The sequence below is a fragment of the Cyrtonyx montezumae genome, unplaced genomic scaffold (genome assembly GCF_038088225.1).
Source record: "Cyrtonyx montezumae isolate F1298 unplaced genomic scaffold, pur_monq_1.0 scaffold_0, whole genome shotgun sequence".
Classification (NCBI taxonomy): domain Eukaryota; kingdom Metazoa; phylum Chordata; class Aves; order Galliformes; family Odontophoridae; genus Cyrtonyx; species Cyrtonyx montezumae.
Genome location: NW_027071824.1, coordinates 20,139,418 through 20,158,420, shown reverse-complemented (window position 1 = coordinate 20,158,420; position 19,003 = coordinate 20,139,418). Strand labels below are relative to the sequence as shown.

Here is a 19,003-nt window from a genome sequence, read left to right as displayed (position 1 = left end):
TTAATGACTGTTTTCATACCGGGTGCCGTTTGAATTCTCAGCCTGTCAAACAGCGCAGCAAAGTTCACAGCTGACAACAGAGCCATTCAGCACAAAAATAAACCTTTTTAAACGAGCTGATGTCTTGAATTGTGTCCCTGCGGATGTTAATAACAGTGTCCACATCATATTTGCCTTATAATCACTGGTAAACAGCAGTATTTTTAACATTTTCAGTGGAGTGGCAAAGGGTTCAGTAGTGTGACGACTGTTGCATAAGCTGTGTATTGTATGGCATTCTGGCAGGGGTACAACTTTTCTCACTCTGTGCTATATCTGTTCTCTGTATACAGAGGAACTCAGTCCCTAGGGCTATCAATCTGGCATCTTTCATCCACATTAAATTTACTGCAAATAGTTTTGTGTGCATGCAAAAAAAGACACCAAAGTGCTCTCAAAACCATTGTAGACAGCAATAAAACGTTTGAGTAAGTGAATCTACTGTTTACTCCTCTCAAAATTCCTTGTTGTTGAATCATGGTACGTACACAGCAACACATTCTGCAGACTCTCAGATTCACCAGACCTGGTTTGTGTGATATGTTTCCATAAGTCTTTAGTTTGAATGCTGTGCCAATGCTATCTTGCTCAAGAGTTTGTCATGCTGAAGATTTATTTTTAATCCTTTATTATTTATCTCTTTACTGTATAACTGTAGCGTCTTTGAAAACGCTTTGCTAACTTATGAAGGAAGTATAGGGGATAAATTATGTAGTTGTGAGATATTTCTCTGAGCAAATTTTGGTATGTTAGACACTTGATTTTTAGGAACAGAGTTGTTTCAGAACACTGCTTCCTCTCTCCGAACTGAATGACAACCACATAAGCTTATAATGTGAGCTTTAATACCACTTTTCCCTGGGACAGATTTCATTTTCTTCTTTTTTTTTTTATGAAAAATAATATTATACTGCAGGGAAAGTTGAGATTGGTTCAAAATACTTTTGGCATTAAAAATAAAGAATTATGGTGTACGTATGTGCAATAACAGCATCTGTTAGGAAGATTTTTAGGCTTCTTTGAGGAATATATCATTGAAATTTGTAGTGTACATTTTGGAATTTCTTTCTTAATGGTTTTAGAATCATGGGATCGTGTGCTTTACTCCTGCTTGCTTCAAAGGAGATTAATTTATCCCAAGGCAGTACCAGTTGCATGTAGTTTCTTTTTTCTGGGCAGTGTTTGTATAGACTCTTTATAAAACTGCTGCAGTGATGAGAGTTGTCCGTCCTCCTGTTCTGCATTCCACCACCTTGATACCCCTGCATGAGATACGCTTCGGTGTTTTGTTGCAGACAGGATAAAAAAAATTAACACATCAAATCACAGAATCCAAACCACAGAATCAGAGAGGCTGGAAGGGACCTCTGGGCATCATCTAATCCAGCACACCTGCCAAAGCAGATTCCTTACAAGAGCTGATGTGGAAGATGTACGGGTGGGTCTCAAGTATCTCCAGAGCAGAGATTCCACAAGTTTCCTGCACAGCCTGTTCCAGTGCTCTCTGTCAGCCTCATAGTAAAGAAGTCGTTTTGATGTTCATATGGAACTTCCCGTGTTCCAGTTTGTGCCCATTACCTCTTGTCCTGCCGCTGGGCACCACTGAAATGAGCCTGGCCCCATCCACTTTACACGTGCCCTTTAGGTATTTGTAAGCATTTATAAGATCCCCTCTCAGTCTTCCCTTCTCCAGACTGAACAGTCCCAGGTCTCTCAGCCTTTCCTCATAAGGGAGTTGCTTCAGGCCCCCGATCACCTTTCTACCTAATGGTGAGATCCCATCTGATTCGCATACCATTTGATGTACATAAGTAAAGCCTAATAAAACTTGAAAACTTCTCACACTCTGAGGAGGCTGATCATTTAGTATGTTGAGTGCTGAAAAAGCTTGTTTGTGTGAGATTTTCATCCAAATTCTTTCATATGTTCTAATAACATATTTGTTCCCAGACAAACCTCTTGTATTTGGCTGGTGACTGAGACATACATTTGTAGTAATGGTACATTTGGAAGAGTAGATTCTGCCTAGCAGTGTATGTTTATCATTGTTTACCAAAGCTGTGAATAAGCAGTATGACTGGGAAGCTTAGAAGTCGAAAATAGCATGTAGAACTTCCTCTCAAAACCACATTATTCCAGCTCTTTAGAAGTGTAAACATCATAGGCTTAGGTTGGAAGAAACTTTAAAGATCGTCTAGTTCCAACCTCCCTGCCCTGGGCAGGGCTGCCACCCACCAGATCAGGCTGCCCAGGGCCCCATCCAACCTGGCCTTGAATGCTTCCAGGTAACTGCTGTGGGCGTCCAGGTCCAGTACCTCACCACCCTTTGAGTAAAACGTTTCCACCTAACATCTAAGCTGAATCTCTTTTTCTTTTAGTTTAAAACAATTTCCCTTGTCCTATTACTATGAGATAATGTGAAAGGTCCATCTTCCTCTTGTTTGTAAGCTTTCCTCAAGTACTGCAAGGCCATAATGGGTTCTCTTTGAAGCCTTTTCTTCCAGGCTTGGATGCAGTACTCCAGTTGGGGTCTTGAAAGGACAGAGTAGAGGGGAACAGTCATCTCCCTCTTGTTGCTGGCCACTGTCTTTTGATGCAGCCTATGATACCATTGGCCTTCCAGGCTGTAAGAGCACACTGCTGGCTCATGTCCAGATTTTCATCCACCAGAATCCCCAAGTTCTTCTCCACAGGACTAGCTCTCTATGGGTTCTTCTCCCAGTCTGTAGAGATGTCCAAGATTGCCTCAACTCGGGTGCACTATCTTGCACTCGGCCTTGTTGAACCTCATTCGGTTTGCATGGGCCCACTTTTCAAGTCTGTACAGGTCTCTCCAGATGGCATCCCTTCTTTCTGATGTATCAGCTGTATCACTCAGTTTGGTGTCATCAGCAAGCTTGCCCAGGATGCACTCAATCCCATCGCCTGTGTTGTTGATAAAGATGTTAAAGAACACCGGACCCAAGACAGACTCCTAAGGAGCACCACGGTCACTGGCTTCTACCTGAGGGTAGATCCACTGATCACAAACCCTTTGGCTCTGACCTTTCATCCAGTGCTGAATAGTATTCCCCCCCCCCCTTTCTTCTTTGACCTATTTATTTCCAATTTAGAGATGAGGATGTAGTGTGGGACTGTTCCTGAAGTTTTGCAGAAGTCCAGGTAGACAACATCAGTTGCTCTTCCTTTGTCCACTGATGCTGTCACTCCATCATAGAAGGCCACCAGATTGGTCAGACATGATTTTCCCTTGATGAAGCTGTGCTGGCTGTCTTGGATCACCTCCTCACCACACACCTGGCAGGTGCCTTAACTTAGTTTCCAGGAGGATCTGCTCTGTGATTTTCTCAGGCACAGACATGAGGATCATCAGCCTGAAGTTTGCCAGGTCTTTCTTTCTCCTTTTCATCATGTCTTTCACTACTGTTGCTTCAGAAGTATCACTTCAGTGTCAGAAAGTACGAAACCACCAAGCTGGTCATGCTCAGACATTTTTGTAAATTCAGAGAAAACAGATAAGCCACTTGTGCTTCTCCATACATCTTAGACAATACTGGAGTTAGCATGTTTGAAGAGAGAGAGACCTCCTAAATCATGTATCTGAAATGGAAGCAAAAAACATGTAGGAAGATATTTTTACGTCTAGTACATTATTTCAAATCAGGACATAGGGCAAACTGAAAGCAGTCAGAAGGAAGCTAACGAGATTCTCTCAGAGCTAGGCTATCCAGTAATGGGATTGTACCTAAGGCTGTCTCATGAAATGGTAAACCACTAATGAGCCTGTGCTCACAGCATGGCAGTATTTTTCTGCAGGAATGTCAGGTTGTGAAGTATATATATGATGGGTGGTTTTTTTCTTTAGAAACAGAAGCATCCTAACCATTAAATATTGTACATAAAACAGTGCAGAGCAAGCAATTGCAGAGACATGCCACACTTTCTCAAAAGAACCAGCTACTGCTTTAAGTTTCCTCTCTATCTGTATCTATATCTTTCTATCTCTATCTCTCTACATCTTCATTTTGGAAGTTAATGTAATTGTTCGTTAAATAAAATCAATCACCTACTTGCTTGCAGAAATTAACTTGTAATTGTAATATTGTGTAGTACACATTTCATTTTGTATTGCCATTGTAGTTGTCAATATGAAATGAGATAGTAACATTTCAGTGTTGTCTTCCAATGCATCTCCCTGCTGGCTCTCACAATAGTTCATCAAATTTATTTTTCTTCTAAGAAATATATAGGTTACATTTTATCATTCTTCAAACTATACATTTTCTACTTTTTTCTTTTTATTTTTTTCTAGAGGCAAAAGTCTCTACTCTTTAAAAATACCTTTTTTTTTTGTCTGTTTCCTTTTTAGCAGAATGAAAATGATTTTTGTTTTCCTCTAGGCCTTGCTAAGCTGTTTGTATTAAAAATAATAATTAATATATATGAAAGGAAGAGACAAAAGCCTTGTGACAATAAAGAAAATTAAATTCCCTTAATCCTAAGCGCTATTTTTTTCCTGTCCTCAAAACAGGGACTTGCTTAATTTCTTCTTTAAAAAGATAGCAAATCCACATCTCTAGACAGTCTGCTTGCTTGTTCATATGGCAACCTTTCTAGGCTGAGTAACTCTTACCACATGTTGTGCCATCCCTTTCCCTCTGGAACTCTTACCTTAGATCTTCCGTTTTTTCATCCAAACAACCATATTTAAGGTAATGCTCCCTTAGTAAGGATTGGTGGAAGGAAGGCACGGTAGACATACACAAAATGAGTAACTAAAAAAGTTGTTGGAATTATAAGAAATGAAAGTGAACACTGAAGGCTATGGGCTTTTTAAAATGGAAGTCAATTTAGTTAAATAAGAAGTGTGTGCCAGGGTATTTCTGGAATATATATACTGTCTATAACTAATTTCTTCAATTCAGATTTTGCCTATTTGCCACTTGGCAAGTATTTTCCATCCCATTTTTTTTATTTGTACTACAGTCTTCATGATTATATATGCCAATTGCCTTAATCTGTGTAACAGTGGGAACTGAAGCATTTTCATTCATCATCTCTTTTTGTCTGAGGTCAGCATGATTCTACCCAGTGCTGGCTTCTATGTCAATTCTGGACAGACAGTAAGGGGAAGAAGTATATACTCAGGAAGAAGCAAACTTTTTTTTTCCCTATTAAGTTTTTGATTACAATGTATTTCAATGGCAAGCAGTAAACAGAGTAACTGCATATTAACAGTCTTTGAAAAATACTTCAGATTGCTAGTGGGTTTAATGCCATTTTTCTAGACAGCAAAATAACTTGGGGATGCGTTGTGCAAGGAGGAAAGAGCAGAACGCCTTCAAAAGGTCAAGCACAGGCCTATTCTAAAATTCTTTGACCTAGCTCTTTTTGAGTTTTCCATCACTGAGTTGTAGTAAGTAGATTTGAAAGGCTAATTTTATTTGGCAAAGTATTGTGTTTCAGACTATAAAACAAGAAAAGTTGACCTGCATTGGCTGCAAAGTCTCTCCAGTGTCTCAGCTGGAGGAATGTCATTTTAGCCAAATGTTAAAAGGAAATGACTTTTAAATGTTTTCCATCAAAATATTAACTCCCTCTGTATAAAATGTCACATGTCAAAAGCATCTTTTCCTCATTTTGCAGTCTAATAGGAAACACCTTGTTTAAACGTTTCTGTCTTCACAGTGATAGCTGTTGAAAGGAAGGGCAGTTGTCTACTGATAGATGTGAAACAGTGGTGGTAGGGTAGCACAGGACATCCTGGTTTTTAATTATTGCTGATAAAATAAATTCCTCACTGGTTTTGGGCAGTGCACTTTAACCTCTTTTATTTGATGTACTGTTCAATCCATGAGCTAGTGGGGGCAGCAATAATGACTATTTCATGTGCTAGGAAGAGTAAGTACATCTTTTAAGATTAATTAATGTGGTGTTTGGGCTTTTTTTTCCCCCCAAATGATTTAGAACAGTTACCATCAATGAATGGTACAGTTGTGTGGGTGTCTATAACAAATACATTCTAGTTTTGATTCTTGAAGGAATAGTTCTGTTCTCATTTTAGCCCTTCTTTTCATGTTTAACTCTTGAAGAGAAAGGGGTTTGAATAAGGAACATCCCTCTAATGGATAGATACATCCTCCATATGTGCATCTCCACCTGAGATCCCTTCCTTGTCTTTCTGATATTTGAGGAAAGACATTTATCTTGTTTGTTTGCCAAAAGAAAATACAACTTGCATCTTCCCCACTTCAGTGTAAAATTCATTAATCTTCTAGGCTGAGTTTTGTTGTGTTGTTTTTTTTTTCCATTAAGATGCCTGTATATTACAGGGAAGGCAGTACTTTTTTGTTGGACTGGCATGGCTGGAAACGGCTAACAAGCTCTTGTTGGAAACAGAAAATGAGTTGTATTAACTTTGCTTTTGCACTGCCCAGCTGGTGGTGGCTCATCACCTTCTGTGTGCTTACAAGGAACTGTCGGAGCATTCTTTCTGAAAACACCTTGGGCACCTGGCACACAGTCATTCCGATTCCTAACCTTCACAGAGCACGCACTGGTTGAAGTATTATCTAAGGGCAGGTGTAGCTGCCCATGTCTTGCCACTCCTGTTGAACCAGTAGGACGGTATTTGATGGAGTGACCCAAGAATACCTAAGTGGAGGAGAAGTAAAACTTATGCTAATAAGGAGCTGACTGATAAAAGTGATTTTAAGCGCACTTCCTGGCAACTGTTATCTCACCACAATTTATGTTGTATTAAGAATAAAGTGTTTTAGAAATAAACTCGGGAATACTAACAAATTGTGTCAGGACAAGTGTAGAAGGCAGTCACAGAGGGACAGAGTACTTAACACAGTGAAGAAAGAGGAGTAGACAATTAAGAAGAGTTCATGCTGGAAAGTCTGTGCTAGCTGTGTGATCAGCAGCTAACTAGTGTAGATGATTAGCAGCAGTTGCAGTAGCTGGAGCACAGATAACTTCTGTGCTGTCCTCCTCACCCTGCAGTCCTCTGCCCTTCCCTTTTTTTCTTCCTAAACTATAAATGGACAAAGAAAGTGAAGAAAGCCTTTCTTCCATTTTCTTAAATCAACTCTGCATACAGATTTGTCTTCAGAACATAATGCCTGAGTGAGTCTTTAGCGAGAGGAATGTACATGTTACACCTGTTTCACTCTCAGAGCTAGCGAATTCGATTTTTAATAGCAACATTTTAGTTAAGAATATTTCAGGCCTCGTACAAAAAAAGTAGATACAGGAAGAGTTTTCTTTTCATTATGTGTCTAATTAACGATGTCACTATTGACAGTCATAGAATCATAGGATGATTAAGGTTGGTTGGAACCTCTGGAAGTTATCTATTCCACTCCCTGCCCCCACTTAAAGAATGGCCAACCAGATGGATTGGTCAGAACTCTGTCCAGTTGGGTTTTGAATATCTCCAAGGATGTCAGCTCCACAACCTGTTTTGGGTAACACCTTTCCAGTGTTCAATCACCCTAACAAGTAAAACTTCTTTTTAGGTTTAGCATTTCTGATATTTAGCTTGTGTCAATCGCCTCTTGTCCTTTCTCTGATAGAGACTGAGAAGAGTCTGACTCATCTCCTGTACTTCCTCATTTTATATTTATATATGTTGTTAAAGTCTCTCTGAGCCCTTGCAGGCTGAACAATTACAGCTCTCTCAGCCTCACCTCCTCTGACAGAAGCTCTAGACTGTTAATCCTGTCTTTGGCCCTGTCCTGCAGCTGCTCTAGTACATCCGTATTTTTCTGCTAAAGTTAAGCCTAGAACTGGCCCTAGCACACAGATATGCCTCACCAGTGCTGAGGGGAAGGATCACCTCCCTTGACTTGCTTATTGTAATGCAGCCCACAATGCTTCTGGCATCTTTTCCCCAAAGGTATCTTGCTGGCTAGTGATCACTTGCTGCCCATAGGGAATCAAGGTCATTTTTGCAGGGCTACTTTCCCTGGTGTGACCCTTGGTTTGTACTAGTGCATGAGGTTATTCCTTCCCACTTGCAGGACTTTGCATTTTTCTTTGTAGAACTTAATGAATTTCCCATCATCCCATTTTTCCAGCCTGTCAAGGTCCTTGTGGACGGCAGCACAACCTCTCACTGTATCACTGTCAAACTTACTCTAAGTTGACTTTCTCATCTCCACAGTCATTAATGAAGTGGTTAAACAGTACTAGCTTGGCTCTTGGCTCCTGGGTGTACACTGGTTCCTGGCCTGCAACTGGACTTCATTTGTCTAATCATAATGCTCTGGGCTCAGACTCAGACAGTTTTCAGTTCACCTCACTGCCTTTGTAGCCTGTTTTTTGCATTCTTGTGTAAAAGGATGTTATGGGAGGCAGTGTCAGAAGCCTTTCTAAAGTCAAGGTAAATGCTATTTGCTGTTCTTATCTGCTGAACTGATCACATCATTATAAAAGAATATCAAGATGATTAAGTGCTATTTATCCATCTCAAATCCGTGCTGAGTACTCTTCTTTATGACCTTCTTGTCCTATACATATTTGAAAACAGTTTCTGGGATTACCTTCTACATTGCCTTATAGGGATTGAGGTGAGGTTGAGCAGCCCGTAGCTGGTTCCTTCTCCTTGTCATCTCTAAGATGAGTATGTAGTTTTCTTTCTTCCAGTCCCATAAGCAACTACAAAGGGTAGAGAGGGATATGTATTTATTCTCCCTGGTATTTTGTCTTTTTTTCTGCAATTTGAATTCTAATAGCAAATAAAATGAAACAGTATATTCCATATTTAGTAAATGTGCATTTCAGTTGTATTTACCAGAGCACAAAACCTAAGAATTCAGTGAAAGCTTTTCTAATATGCTTTTTCCTTTGAAGGAAAGGATAGGAAGCTACCTTATGAACCTTATCAAAGCTCTTCCATAGAGAAAGAGCGCTAGCCATTTTTGGCTTCAACGTTTTAAGTACTTGAGATAAATCTAATGAGAGGTATATAACAAAGTTGCATTTCATCTATACAGTTGCTAAGTTAAACCTACAGTATTTCTGTGTTTCGGAAAGCTAAAGAAACCAACTAATGAAGTCCACTGTAGGTACCACATAACTCTGCTACTAAGGGTTATATTTTTTTCTTGTAACTGTGTGCTTAATTACAGCATTGATTAGAGCTGCACGTTCACTAAAAGGGAAAGTTGACTCCTGTTAAGAGTAGGTGGTGGATTTGTTGGTTTTTTTATTAGCAAACCATCTGCTTGTGTGTATACTGAAGACACGTTGAATGTTCTCTTGAAAATGTATTGACTCAGATTGTCACTTAACAGGTTCTACTTACTTGTAGACCTTGTAGAAGAATTAACCCATCTACATATTTAGCGCACTGCTGTGAGTGACAGAAATAAAAGTCATCCGGCTTGTGTTTCTTCCCAGTTTATTTTTATTTCAGACAAACTGTCATCTTACATGATAAGAATGTTTATATTTTGGCTGTTGATTTAAGTGGAGGTGGTGCTTTTTGTTTGTCTTTTTCTTTCTCTTGTTACTTTAGTTATAGCACTGAGCACTGCTGTGAAGATCAGCTGTAGCCACGTAACTGGAACCAGTAGTACTTGAATGAAAATACAAGTTTACAGATAGCTTTGCTTTACAATGGCTAACTTCCAGCAAGGCAGTAGGTTACTGTTCAAAAGAATTCCCCTATTCCTTTAACTATACCACTCTTCTAATGTGATTCTTTATTAACTGGAATTTAGCATGAGCTTAGTTATTTATCATAGTATGTTTTATAAATTCTTCTTCTGGTTTTATACTTTAGGTCTAAAAATATCTGGAAGGGGATTAAGTGGTTCAACAAGTAACGCTCTGATGGACGACAGAGAATTTCCACCAAGTGATCTACAAATAGACTCAAAGGACAGTCTTCCTGCTGACTACAGAGTCGAATGTTTGACCTCTCATTTGGTTTCTTCAGCTGATGAAAATGAAAATCAACTTGATGACGATGGGAATGATGTTTTGACCACTAGTAGAACTGCTATGGGTAGACAGAATGAAGGTGAGCAGGACAGCATCAACAATAATGAGAATATGGACAGCAGAGACTGTACCCCGAGTTGTAAGGAAAATGAGACTGAGAGGAGATCTGTAAATGCCCATATGGACCCTCAGCTGGAGGAAAAGCCTATTACAGAAAAACAGCCAGGTGGAAAAAGAAGTCCAAGATGCAAAAGAAGCTCCAGTAAAAAAACTAAAGGTACTTTCTAAACAATGTGTTACTGTTCTGTTTACTTAAATCTATAGTTCTAGTCTGTGAACTAGGTAAGAAAGATTTCAGGTGCCATCCTAATTATTTTCAAAATTAAACTTTCCTATTTTAATGTTACTAAATCAGATTCAATTCTAGATGTTTTGTCTGTATCTTCAATAGTCAGCTATATAACAAATGAAACACACCAGGGAAGTATGAGTCAAGGCAAGCACAGACTTTCAGCATGGAAATTGGTCTGACTTTCAAATCAGAGCGGCTAGAAATTCAGGCATCATGTTTTTGCTTCAGCACTCGAGTGCAAGATTTTGGTGTCTGAATACAGATTCAAGATTTTAAATCTTGGGATGAGTACTATTGCTGTTTAAATTTACTTCAGGTGCTTAAAGCTTGATACGTAATCTTAGTATGAGCATTTCAAGTAATTAGTTGTTCAAGTATCTTTTGATGTTACTCCTCCTTTAGATCTTTTGCATCTGAATTGGGGAAGGAATATGTAAAAGTTTATTACGTTTTTTTTTTTTAAGTAGGATTTGTCTGCTTCAGCATGCATATTTGGTTTGTACCGTAAATCATAAAGCTTGTGTGACACTGTGCTACAAAGACATTAATTAAATTCCGTGTGCTTCATCCCATTGGTATCTTCGAGAGTTACTTGGAACAATTGAGTCACTCCTGCTTTTTTTTTTTTTTTTTTTTCTTTTTTTCCCTCTATTTTAAAGGCTGAAAAGATGGGGAATTAGCAAATGACTTGGTTTTTTATGGGCTAATTCTGAAAAACAATTATCTGAAAGGGTTGCAAAAATCAGTAGAGCAATAGAAAGGAAGTTTTGTGTTCTGTGTCTTCTACGTACAGGCAAGATCTAGAAGAATCTAGAAGAGAAAAATGTTTCCTAGTAAGGATAAGAGGCTACTGAAATATGTAATTGTGAGAAGAATTTTTCATTAAGTGATGCAGTACATCAGTGAGCATATCTTTCAAGTGTAGATTTATATTTAAAAAGAAGAAAAATAAAACCAAGAAGAGATTGGAATAAGTAATTGAGTAGCAGCAGGGACATTTAATAAAAAAGTTGTTGAAAAGTAATGCAGATATGTGGACAGAATTGTCTGAAGTGTGATGAGAGGAAGAAACGGAGAAATTTTCCTGAATACTGAAAGCTATACTTCACGTGTATTCTGTTTCCATTGGTTTGTATTCTTGATGATAAATGCAATCACCTGATGCAAAAGTACCACAAAAGCAACTGTGTGTGGTAGGTGGCACTCGTAAGGTAAAGAGCAGAAAGCTGAAATACAGAGAATTTCTTGGAAAAAACACAAAACTAGAGCTGCAGAATACAGTGGAGAAAAGTCTGCCTGGGAATAAAAATTGAATCTCTGTTAATAAGTATTAAGTGGTTTGTTTTTTGTTTTCCTCATAAAGAAGGCTGTTACAGTAGGAAGATCAAGGTAGAAAGTTATATTTCTGGTTGACTATCAGATAATTTACCTTAAGCTTTCTAGTTGTCATCACATTATGGTTCTCCTGTTTTCACATTGTGATACAGTCACTGCACTGTTTCTCAGTGTTGCAAATATTTCTATTTTGGTGAGAACCTTCCTTTTTAATTTTTACCATCAGCTATTTTAACAGATTCCTTAGTATCCCTCCACATACAAGAGCCAAACTAGCTTCCTGTGCTTCATACAATCTCAGGGAAAGAATATAATCAAAGACCGCTGAAGGGGTGACAGCAGAGAGTCACGCAAGTTGGAATCCCAAAGTTAATACTTGCAGGACACATGGTATGGTAATCTTGTATTTTTTTTATTTTCTAGCTATTGAGAAGCCATGGATAAATCGGCTTTGACTCATAGTTACAGATCTCTCCTCCAATAAAAGCAAACCTATTACAATTACTGTTAAACATTACTGTTTTGGAAAATGTGATTTTTGGCTTAAAAAAAGCACACAGTCTGTATCAACTCACTTGCTGGTTTCTAAATCAGTGAAAGTGAAGTATGGAAAACCACCTTCCATTTATTCAGGACATTTTGAGCAGCAAATTGGTAATTATTAGATACGTCAATCTTCCTCTCTAAACATACATATTTACTTCAGAAGAGCAAGTACTTGCATTTGCTGAGCATTGGAGGCCCCCTAAATATTTTCTTAGGGAGCAAAAATATTTACAACTACTTGATTAAAATGTTTTTGTTTGCAGTACATAGGAACTAGAATTATCCTAGCTTTACCACTCAGTAGACTAAGGTACAAAACAAAGTTACTCTAGGTTTCTGACCGTCCACCTTGGTGAGTGTTTCTGACAACAGCCAGTAGAGAGCAGCTCTGGAAGAGTATAAGGACAAGACAAGGAGACTAAAGAAGGACATGGTTTTGGGGGAAAATATCGGTGGCAGTGGGTGGACAGTTGGACTGGATGGTCTCGGAGACTGTAACACTACTAGGGGACGGAAGGTACTGCAATAACAGTGGGATGGCAAAGTCTTTAGCTACAGCAAATTAAAAAAAAAAAAAAAAAGCTCAAATGCAACAGCTACAAACAGAAAAAAATGAAGGAAAAGAGCTGCTTACCCTTGGAAGGCCACAGGTAGACAGGGAACTTCAGAAGAAGATACCCTTACCTCCACTGCCAGCCCTTTAATGAGGTCTGGAAAGGAGTGGATCCTTGCTCCACCCCTTCCAGTCACTCAGGTACACTGCATGCACCTGAGCTCCCCTGGGTTGGCCCTGCCTTCCCACCAGGTGCTCCATCACTGGTTCAGGCTGTGACTTCATATTTTTGCCACAGAGGTCTTTTCTAACTTAGGTGATTGTATGATTTTGTACCCGTTCAGGGGTTCCCTAAGTGAGAATTGGTAGAATTAATAGCATACAGCTAAATTGTCACCTGACTTGTAGTTGTTTTTTGAGTCCGTATCGGTGCCTTGGAGGAAGTAGTTCCAAACTTTACTGTGTACTGTTTGAAGAAACACCATCTTTCTGTTCTCTTGATGCTGCAATAAACATATTACAGTGAATTGACAAGTTTATTGCTTCTAGGTCCTGATTTTTTTATCACATTTGTTTGGATATTAGTCTTAGGTATGAATAAAAAGACTATTTTAGCAGGCCACTGATGATCAAAGATGTGATGTAACTTTAAACTGACAAATTGAAATTTTGGTCTTTGTTCATTCTAAGACTCCTTATCGTGAACTGTGCTAGCTCTAGTGCAGTAGGAACACTGATTTATGAAGGGTGTTTGCTTCAATTTATTTTTATACATGTGGATCTTAAAGTATCCCTGTTCTCTGAAAAAAGTATCTTTTTCCAGATCAGCCCTAACATAATTGGTGACTTCATATTGTAACACTAATGTGGCATAGCATGGTGTCTCGCATTTGATCATTTTTCCCTGTGCTAAGTTCTGCAGCACACTCTTTTCCTGTAATTATTCAATTTATTCCATGAAGTAGTATAAAGATGGGGGAGAAAGTAAAGTGGTTGGGACGGATCTGGGAGTATCAGACATACACGTAAGACAGCTGTCTTTAGGAAACAATAATGAAAAAAAATTGCTTTGGACATTAAGATTGGATTCCAAGACAGATGGTACTTTGTGCCCTTTATAAGAATGTGGAGAATAAATAAAAGAAGAGAGATCTTGGCTCAAAAGCACAGTTAGGATAGAATAACTTTTCTAAGTGCTACAGCCTCAAGGGATGTTCTTGGTTATATTGTTACTAAAAGGCACAAATAGTTCTTGTATTTAAAATAAAGCAAAGTGGAATTAACCTGAATGACTCGGATGCATTGTTTTAAATCCACTGTAGTAAATCCAGGGCAGAACTGGATTCCGAATGAGAGACAGCTCAACTATCCACAGGAGCACTATGCATCCTAGAAAGAGTACCACAATAACATTACACTGAAGGGGTTTTGTGGTAGCTGCTACTGAGTGTGTTTCATGTTTTGATATGACAGCTGATTATTAATTGCTTAATAAAGTGCAGTCTTAAGTGACTTTTTTCTGAGATAGGTTTGCTAGAGTGTGTGGACCTTTTTTGTGTTTTATGAGCACGTGCTGAAATATACATATATATCTTCTTAAATATAGCCTTCATTCTATCTAAAAACACCTACTGATTTGTACCTTGCATCGGGTTACGTCTCTTGTGGCTTTTGGCCCATAACAATCACGAGTAAATATTGGGAAAGCAGAGTCATACATTAATATTGAAAAAGCAGTGTTAAGTCACACCCATGTTTTGTCTGGCAATAAGCCCTGCAAAAATAGCCACCCATGGAGATTGTTAGGACTCCTGACCTGGATAGTTTGCAATAAAGTTTATAAATAACCAAAAATAGAACGGTGGAGCCTTCCATGGACATTCAGTGCCTTTCTTAAGCTCTAAATCTTAAACCTGGATCATCACTGTAGGGTTTCAGTTGCAACAAACGCTAGGGAATTTGAAATATGCTGAGTGTTTGAGCTGCAGAAACAACTGAATCGAAGTATGATGGTTACAAAATGTGAGGGTTATTGTTGGGAATGGGTTACACTGACATAGTGCCCTCCCATGTCCTGCTTTTAGTTCATGAGTTCCCAAAAATGGGTGTAGTTTGGGAACAACTAATTCCCAATTTATACAAGTTTATTGCACAAGTCTCGGTGTATTTGAGTTTGTCTCATCTGTGCATGTTGCTTTTTGTATTATATCTAATTAATTTCATTTCAAGAAGTTTTTACTTTCACATACATATTTGCTGGGACTGAAAACAGCTGTGGTACTGTCACTAGGTTTTTTGGGGGAAGGACTGTGGAGTTTTTTGTGTGTTTTTCTTTTCAATTTTTTTTATTTACTCCTTTGTTATGCTTTACTACTGTCAGCTTTATGTACAGCACTGAGCTTTTCATTAATCAGAAGGGTACAGTTTTCCTGCAGCATCACTCAGAATGTGTTTTCTGAGAAAGAGCAATATTTCTGGTTATGTTCTGTCATGGCAAAGTAGCCAGCTATGCAGAAATAAAGACAAGCTTTGTGCTAAAACTGGTTCACTTACAGGAACAACTTAACGATGTAAGCTCTTCCACAGATCTTTATGATAGTATAACTGTGTCAGCAAGAGATCCTATCTCTTCATACCCCTCAGCAGCAGTGTCATAACAACAAAGCTTAGTTTTATTTTGTGGCATAATCACTTTCTGAACTTTTTACTGATTGTTACAGGAGGAGATGTTTAACAAATCAGAACTGCCCTGCCAGTCCACTTTGTCCAGTGCTTTGTCTCTGATAGTAGTAATGGAAGATGCTGTTTAGGGAGTGTATTGCAAGCCCGACCACTTTCTGCAGTCTGTTCCGTATACTTCTCCACATTTTAACCTTATATTATGGGTATTGGTAGGTATTCCTCAGCTTACATGCTTTAGTACCCATTTATGAACCTTTTCATTGTCAATTTCTCCTTTTCAATTTACTGAAACTGTTGGCTTGTAGTTGTTGGCAGGCACTTTAAACTCTTGCTTAAAGTATCTTGTGCTGGCTTAACCAGTGCAAGGTTGGTGTACAGTCCATTCAGTTTGTTCTGCCTTCTCTACCTGACAAGTCAGGTATTCCCACTTGGCTTCTTTTCTCTAGGACAAAGAGTTCAGACATAATAGCTTTTCCTCATGAAACTCTGAGCTTGTTGATCATATCAGATGTTGTCTCTGTATTTGCTGTAAACCTCTGTACTGAAGAAGAGTCTGTAACTGTGCACTGCCAAAAAGTCAGCATTCCAAGTCAGCAAAATTGTATCCTCGGTGTAGTTCTCAACAGTCTGTCTGGTCATGCCCAACTTTCATTTTTTTGGTGACAGATGATGCTTATATTCTATTGATTCCACAGAGCTATCAACAATGACTCTAAGATTTTTCCTGAATTTTATTATCAGGCTTTGAAATTGGAATTGTACAGGCACTAGTTTAGATAATTTTACCTGCACTGCAACTCATCTGCCACCTTTTTGTCAGCTCAAGTTCTTAAGGTCCTTCTGGACTTTGTCACCATTTATGCAGTGTGACTGCCCCAAAGACATTTGTCATTTGCACAGTTTGAGCTTTCATTGTCTGTCATTGACTTGGAGAAGGAAATGAAGATACTCAGTAAAAACAGTCCACGAGTATCCCACCACTAACTTTTCTCCATTCTGAAAAGTGACCATCAAGCCCTACCGTTGCTTCCAGTCCTTCAGGACCTTCTCCTCCACGGCATTGGCAACTTTGAATTCCTAACAATAAAATGTAGGATTTGTACCCAGATTTTTTTTCTACAATATTTTTGCACTGTCACACTTCACATTATACTTCACATACATTGCCAGTCTTTCACCTGCATACTTTCCTTTTTTACTTCTGTAAGTAAAAGTGGTAGACGAGCAACTGGGATAGAATGTATCAGGGAGGTACTGGTTTGCTGCCTAGGCAGAAATTCTGCCCATTAAGTTCCTTATGCTGTTGGTGCCAAAGGGGATCGTCATTACTGGCTCAACTCCTTGACTCCTAAACAATCATTCTTGCTATCTAGGGATGTTTTCATTTTCACTCAGCAGTACAATCCTTGCTGGTGTCTCCGTCCCACAGCAGAATTCCCACATCATCTGCTGCTTTCTGTACTTGAAGCTCCTGTCATCACTGGGAGGAGACACTGTGTTGTCATCCAAAGAGCAGGTTGAGTTCACCTTCTCAGCAGGAGCCCTTCCTTCCCTGGACTTTTCACTTTACAAGCTCCTTAGCAGGCATGAAGACACCAGTCAAGAACCTACCTGATGTAGTCATTCAGTACAATCTCCAGGCATTTGTCTCAGCAAGCCAACAAAGCCCTTTCCTGGGAAGTAGTTGGCCATCACCAGAGCACCTGCTTGTTGGAAAGCACTCCCTGCCTTTCTGGAACTCACTGCTCTTTCTTTTCTGCTTTCAGTACGCTCAGAGCAAAACTTTTCACCTGTTTTAACATGGAAGTTTGTCCACTTGGTTCTGAACTCCTAAGTACTGATTTTAGCTCCTGAAACTAGCATCAGCCACAACACTTCATTTTAGATCCCTGGTCTCTCTTTAATCACTCCAAAACAATCAAGGCTAGCTGACTTTTTTTTCATACCAAGCTGAAGTTGAGTCCCAGTTAGTAGTGTACAAAAATAGCCACTTTGTGTCACTGTCTTTCCAGGTAGGTGAGCTGACATTGAGACAGACCCATTACAAATAATTTCGACAAGACCGGTATTTTATTTTCTTACAGGACTATTATTTAAGATAGTAATATTTTATTCAAAGCTTTTGTATCGAAATTTCCTAAAAATGCAACTCAGTGCATTTTTTTTAATCCTAACCTAAGTACTTGTTCTTTTTAAAGGAGTTCCTTCAGTGGGAACCACAGCAATCAAGGAGGAAAAAACTCTTGTTACACATACAGATTCTGTGCATTCTGAAGGTGCTGTTGAAGCAAATGAGAATTCCCACCAAAAAGAAGAAAAACAAACATTGCAGCCCCTTTTCTCTTTGCTCCGTGAAGAAGTTGAGCAGATGGATTCAAAGATACTGCCCCTGTGTCTCCATCAGGTACTTGCTACGATTCTGGGTTGTTGCACACAATTTTACGATTAAGACTTTCTCAGTACAAAAAAAGATAAATTAATCCAACATGTCAGTATTCATATCTGGACAGTGTATTTCCTGTTTTGCTGTTTAACAGAGCATCAAGGCAAATATGCCCTCTCCAATATATATATATTAAATTATAAGCTGTCTCAAAAGTACATTCTGCTGTTGAAGGAAACCCTTAAGGACAGGTTTTTCATGTTACGTAGGACACTAGTAGGATATTTAGGACACAGAGATACAAGATAACTGATGTCTAAATCACGTTTTGTACCTGGAATCACTTTTACCATTGCAGATTTCTTTCTAGCTTGAGCCTCATGTGTGAATGCTGAGATTCAAGGTTCCTTAGCATCTACTTTTCCTAGCACAGTCACCACATCTGCACTACCAAAGGAAATACTGTGTAATTTGAAAAGCAAACTCTGAAAAGTACGTGGCTAGGACTCAATGCACTACTAATGCATAGACTAACACAGTAGGCTAGAAGACTTTTTGTTTGACTGAAGTGACTCATAAGCCATGGACACACAATACGGTGTCAGATTTGACATAGTTATGTTGCCCTCATTGTGGAAAATTGGACCAAAGTACTTTCACTGATGACATACCTAAGAATTAAGAGAATTCTTATTCTCTTAATAGAGATAAGAGATGATGTTAGAGAAAGCCTTCATTTTCATATCAAAATTACAGATGCTTCACATTTAACATAGGAGGGTTTTTTGTTGGCTTTTTTTAAAGGATTACTTCTTACTGTTCCTTAATTTATTTGAAACACAGCATTAGACTTAACCATTTGTACTTCTGCATGTCTGATTTTGTGTTCATCTGTGAGTCAGTACAAAGGGCCTACTTTGGAAAACAATACTGTTAGGGCAAGAATTTCTAAACTCTTGACAAACGTGAAGGAGTGTCATTGACCACAATGGAGATTTAATCTGTTCACAGCTTCATGTATGAGGAAGCCAAACCCTAAGGCAAACAACCTCTTCAAAGTCACACAGAAACTGGGACACAACTGAAAACACAGTCTGGGTTTCCAGATTCAAAACTTGACAACCAAACACATTCTCTTTCTTCCTAAGACACATCAAGA

At 38.8% G+C, this 19,003-nt stretch overlaps 1 protein-coding gene across 1 annotated transcript in view; it reads left to right on the top strand.

Moving 5' to 3' along the window:
* Positions 1–19,003, top strand: part of CNST (consortin, connexin sorting protein) — a 135,496-nt gene that overhangs the window by 3,774 nt on the left and 112,719 nt on the right. Inside the window, exons 2-3 of the mRNA XM_065729609.1 lie at positions 9,833–10,270; positions 17,660–17,865. Of these exons, the coding sequence (XP_065585681.1) occupies positions 9,883–10,270; positions 17,660–17,865 (594 nt within the window). The 5' untranslated portion in view covers positions 9,833–9,882. The remainder of the gene's footprint in view (positions 1–9,832; positions 10,271–17,659; positions 17,866–19,003) is intronic.